Source organism: Portunus trituberculatus, chromosome 47 (assembly GCF_017591435.1).
Source record: "Portunus trituberculatus isolate SZX2019 chromosome 47, ASM1759143v1, whole genome shotgun sequence".
Taxonomy (NCBI): Eukaryota; Metazoa; Arthropoda; class Malacostraca; order Decapoda; family Portunidae; genus Portunus; species Portunus trituberculatus.
In genome coordinates, this window is record NC_059301.1 from 11,816,986 (window position 1) to 11,823,048 (window position 6,063).

General features: G+C 40.7%; 1 protein-coding gene across 1 annotated transcript in view; it reads left to right on the forward strand.

Moving 5' to 3' along the window:
* Window positions 1-258: 258 nt before the first annotated feature.
* Window positions 259-6,063, forward strand: part of LOC123498148 (verprolin-like) — a 20,485-nt gene continuing 14,680 nt past the window's right edge. The window contains exon 1 of the mRNA XM_045245319.1: window positions 259-401. Coding sequence (XP_045101254.1) covers window positions 259-401 — 143 coding nt within the window. The remainder of the gene's footprint in view (window positions 402-6,063) is intronic.

Below are 6,063 nucleotides of genomic sequence, written 5' to 3' on the forward strand. Positions count from 1 at the left end.
GAGAGAGAGAGTACAAACATAAACTTCTTGATGAACTCTATACTAAAAGGTCAGTGTCAAGAATGCATGCTGGAGAGGAAAGGAAGTAACGAGGGAGGAGAGGAAGTGGCGAGGAGGAGGAAGAAGAGGAGGAAGAGGAGCAGGAGAAGCGACATGCAAGAGGCTGCAAGGCCACACCAATGTAGCCAAGAATTAAGTAATGTGTAAAAGAATATACTTAAATAAACTCGACAAATATACACGAGGCGGTGAGAGGGCATGCTTACTGCCGCTCACACTCACTGCAAACAACACCTCAGACCACCACCACCACCACCACCGGCGTCCGACACTTTATGGGAGCCTGGTCACCTCCCCGCGGCGCAGAGGGACCCGTGTGCTCTTTGCCTCTCCAGCCCGGGGTGACGGGGGCGACATAAACAAGTGGAGATGGACGTTTTTTTCCCCTCCCACAAAGCTCCGTCGGCTGCCTTGTAAAGGAAAGCGATGCCTGCGTGCTGCGTGCGATGCGGGAGGCTCCTAAACGAGGCACATCACTCTGATTTATCTCTATTTTTTTTTTGTTAAATTCACCTCTAGATGTCAATCAAGCTCATATTTCTGATGTTTTTAGCTTCGGAGTCGCATTCTTGAAATTATTCGGCTTTCGTAACTATGATTTTGAAAGGCTACATAAATTAGAAGTCTGATTTCCATGTTTTTCTCTCCCTTACTGACGCAGAAAACATACCAAACCATCACTAAAATCACACAACACCCTTCAAAACTCTAACAGCCTCCACAAGGACCCATCAAAACTAACCGACAAACCACACCACCACCACTACCACCACCACCACCACCACACAACACAGACCAAGGCATCACAACACATCACTCCTGCATGCATTACCACACTTGAATAAACCTCCCACAACTTCCTTTTCACTGTACTCTATCTACCCTTTAACAACACCTGTGCAGTCAGTCATCCGGTCAGTCAGTCAGTCACATGCAGCTCTTCTCTCCTAGTAGCGTCCGTATTTTCTCACCACGACTATTTTCCATGGCCACAGAAACGAATAGCAGACTTTCATCAAGTGTTTCATCAATCAATAATGCAGAAATCTAGTCAATCTGCCTCTAGAACCATAAACAAACACCTTAAAAACACGTATAAATTTAGATAAAGCCTTCAGAAACAGTGGAGGTGAAGCACAGAAGTGTTTGAGAATACAAGCCGTGGGTCAGTCAGTGTTCCAGCGTTCCCGGGGTGGTCGCGTTATCAAGCATCTGATGGGCGGGTGGCACCGTGACCGACCCTCCCTTTGTTGGCGCGTCCCTGCCTGACTGTTAGGGAGGAGAGGGTAGGTGGGAGCCAGGAGGAGTGTGTCAGAGTTATAGAGATGGCCACTGCAGGGGACGGTAATGAGACTATTACGCCTGACCGATCAGAGAGAGAGAGAGAGAGAGAGAGAGAGAGAGAGAGAGAGAGAGAGAGAGAGAGAGAGAGAGAGAGAGAGAGAGAGAGAGAGAGAGAGAAAGCTACGGAGAGAAGGTACAGGAAACTTAAAAAAGAGAAGTAATAGAGAGAGGAGAAAGTGAACAAGAAGGATAATTATGTGAGGGAGGGAAGGAAAGGCAGGGGAAGGAGAAGATAAGAAGATAATAACTTAAGATATAGGGGAAGGAGAGGAGAGGAGTGAAAGAAAGGGAAAAAGAGAAGAGGGAAACCAGACGAAGATGAATCACGTAAGAGGGAAAATGGGGGAACAGAAAAAGAGAAGAAAGGGAAGGGAAAGGAATGAGAGAAAGGAAAAAAAAAAGTAAATGACGGTGATAGAGGAGAAAGAAATTAAGGAAAGTAGGAATGATAAGAGAGATAAAGAAAGATAACCATGAGGCAAAAAAAGAAATGATTAGGTGAGGAAAGGAGAAAAGGTGTTAGAGAAGAAAAAAAAGGAAAAGAAAAAAGGAAAGTAAGATAAAAACAAGAACTGAGAAGAAAATCATTTGGAAAAAAAATAAGATGAGGAAAGGAGAAAAAAGTGTTAGAGAAGGGAAAAAAAGAAAAAAAGAAAAGAAAAAAAGAAAAGTGAGATAGGCAAAAGAACTGAGAGGAAAATGAAGGACACGTAAAGGACGAGAAAAAATGGGAAAAAAATGAATGAATGAATAGGGAAACGAAAAAGAAAGTAAAACAAAAAAAAAATTGAGAGAATTGAGGAGGAAAGGTAAACACAATACAGGACAAAGAGATGAACCTTCTGATACGCAACATATGGAGAGAGAGAAAATAAAGAGGATGAGGAGGAAGCAGGGAAACCATTAACCCCTTCAGTACTGGGACGCATTTTTACCTTGAGTTTGGGCGTGATCAGACCCTTTTATTGATATAAGGAAGGGTCAATGGAGATCACAAGATTAACCCCTTCAGTACTGGGACTCATTTTTACCTTGAGTTTGAGGCGTTATTAGACCATTTCATTGATATTAGGAAGGGTCAATGGAGGTCACAAGATTAGCCCCTTCAGTACTGAGATGCATTTTTACCTTGAGTTTGGGTGTAATCAGACCATCTTATTGATATTAGGAAGGTCAATGGAGGTCACAAGATTATCCCCTTCAGTACTGAAGATGCATTTTTACCTTAAGTTTGGGTGTGATCAGACCATCTTATTGATATTAGGAAGGGTCAATGGAGGTCACAAGATTATCCCCTTCAGTACTGGTATGCATTTTTACCTTAAGTTTGGGTGTGATCAGACCATCTTATTGATATTAGGAAGGTCAATGGAGGTCACAAGATTAGCCCCTTCAGTACTGAGATGCATTTTTACCTTGAGTTTGGGTGTAATCAGACCATCTTATTGATATTAGGACGGTCAATGGAGGTCCCCTTCAGTACTGGAATGCATTTTTACCTTAAGTTTGGGTGTGATCAGACCATCTTATTGATACTAGGAAGGTCAATGGAGGTCACAAGATTAACCCCTTCAGTACTGGGACGCATTTTTACCATGAGTTTTGAGTGTGATTAGACGATTTTACTTACATTAGGAAGGGTCTATGGAAGTCAGAAGATTAATGGCCAGAGTCTTCACTATTTCATCTGCTACCTAGGTTTCTGAAGCTGTATAAATCACCAAATACTAACCAGAATGAATATGGAAACGCGTCATGGTACTGAAGGAGTTAATGGCCACAGTCTTCACTATTTTAATCCCCCACATGAGTATCTGAAGCTGTATAAAATCACCAAATATTAAACAGAATGAATATGGAAACGCATTATGGTACGGAAGGGTTTAATAATTCCCCTCACAACACAGAACAACACAACAAGCGGGAACACATCATCCCCAACACAAGCGTCGGTGTTGGCAGCGTAGTAAATAACATTAGAGAGTCATTTTACGCCACATTAACCCCTTCAGTACTGAGACGCATTTTTGCCTTGATTTTTGGGCATGATTAGACGGTTTTATTTGCATTAGGAAGGGTCTAAGGAGGTCAGAGGATCAATGGCCACAGTCTTCACTAATTTAATCCCCACATGTGTTTCTGAAGCTGTATAAAATCGCCTAAATAGTAACTAGAATTAATAATGAAAGCGTCGTGGTACTGAACAGATTTAGGAGTCTTCCATAATTCTGCGCGCCTCTCTCAACCCTCGTTTGTGAAAAGTACCAAGGAGATTATTTCATGTATTATTTGCGTTTGTATTTTTGTTTTTATTGTTATTAGTAAGACTTCATTAGTACCAAGTATATTATTTTTTTTATTATTTTCGTTTGTATGTTTGTTTTATATTATCGTTGTTATTAGTAAGTCTTTATTAGTACCAAGTGTATTATTTTCTGTATTATTTCAGTTTGTATTTTTGTTTTTATTGTTATTAGCAAGTATGTTATCTATTATTATTTTTGTTTGTATTTTTCTTTTGTATTATCATTGTTATTAGTAAGACTTCACTATTGAACTCATTAGTGATTCTTTTTCTGTATCAATTTTGTTTGTATTTTTCTTTTTACCATCGTTGTTATTACTAAGACTTTATTTACACCTCTTAACGGGGATGTATCGCTGTGTTTTTCTTATTTCACTTTTGTTGTTGAATTTTATCATTATTATCAAAGGGAGGTTAAGATTCATGTCATTTTTTGTCACTCAGCGTCACTAAAAAGCACTTTATTTTCATGCTACATATTTGCTTAGCTTCATTCACGTTCCTGCCTAACACACCATAACATAATTTCACTTTTATATTATGGTGAAGCCGAAATCAGATTCATGTAACTCTTAAATTCAACGTAATCAAATACTATTACGCTACACATGCTTTCACCAACGAAATGGACTGAAAATCCCTTATATGATCTAACTTTACTCTTTTTATTGGTAATGAGAGTGTTGTATAGATTCATATAACTCACAGGCACAGGATCAACAAGCTTTCACCCACGAATTAACTGAAACCACCTTATTTAATCTAATTTTATTCTTTTTATTGGTAATGAAAGTGTTGTTAGGTCATATAACTCCCAAGCACAGCATCAAGTAATTCTCTGTATGCTAAACACCTGTTCATCTCAGCCACGTGACGGATAGCCTTCATTCAATTGTCACAAAAACACTTTTAAATTTTCTAGTGTCTTTCATGACAGCTAAGTTTGAGTTAAAGTATATGAAGTGTAATAAAAGTAACAAACTGCACTCTCCTCCACTATGTTTAATTTTCTTTTCTTTGTTCCTCTCCATTCCTTTTCTATCCTCTTCTTTCATCATTTTCCTCCCTCTTTTCTTATATCCTCTCCTTATCATCTTTCCTTTATCTAATCTTTGTTCCTCTCCTTTCCTTTTTTTATCCTCTTCTTTCCTTCCTTTACATTATTTTCCTCCCTCTTTTCTTATATCCTCTCCTTCGTATCATCTTTCCTTTATCTAATCTTTGTTCCTCTCCTCTTCAATTCCCAATCTATTATCTAAATACCACATCCACCGGCCACTGACTACACAATTACTAGATATTGCAATAAAAACTATGGCAGATGAGACGATTTAACCCCTTCAGCACATTTTTACCTTAAGTTATGTGTACGATTTGACCATTTTATTGACATCAGGAAGGATCTATGGAGGGCAGAAGATTAATGGCCACAGTCTTTAATATTTTTAATCCCCAAATAAATTTCTGAAGCTGTATAAAATCACCAAATAGTAAGCAGAATGAATATGGAAATGCGTCATGGTGTTGAAGGATTAAGCTGAAAGAAAAACGCTAAACACAGTGGAAGCGAGCGCAGTTAATAGTGGAGTTCTGACCACGACTGTACCAAACTAACAGCTTTCATAACCTGCTTCCATGCCCGTCATCCTGTGCTTGGTGCGTTGATTGGACCACCTGCCCGCCTGCCTGCCCGCCTGTCCGTGTACTTCCCTGGCGCTCAGTGTGTGATGAGAGAGGCCAAGTGTCTAAGCTAAGTGTCTGTTTCGCACTAATGTAGATCGTGTCTGGAGGTTGAATGTGTGCTTGATGTGGACCTTATTAGCGGCTGTTGTTGCCTGAGTGTGTGTGTGTGTGTGTGTGTGTGTGTGTGTGTGTGTGTGTGTGTGTGTGTGTGTGTGTGTGTGTGTGTGTGTGTGTGTGTGTGTGTGTGTGTGTGTGTGTGTGCGTGTGGGTGTGAATTTATTTAACTATGTTTTCTTTTTACTTTTTTTCTTTAATTCTCTCTCTCTCTCTCTCTCTCTCTCTCTCTCTCTCTCTCTCTCTCTCCCATAAGAGCAGTAACAAGTATGAGTGTTCTGTCACTTTCTTTGCCCCTCCGTAAGTACATTCCTGCGTCACAAACACTCGCCTCATACTCTTATGGCAGTACCTGGATGTGCGTGGCCAGGTGGCGGCTCCCTCCCCACCCATCCCTCCTTCCCCACCCATCCCATCCTTTCCCTCCTTCCCTCCCTCCTCACCCATACCTCCTCAAGCAGCCTCAGTACGTAAGGTCTCCCAAAATGACCACCACAACCACACTCCTGCCCGCCCTTATACGGATGCCACCCTGGGTCCGGCACCACCCGCTGCTA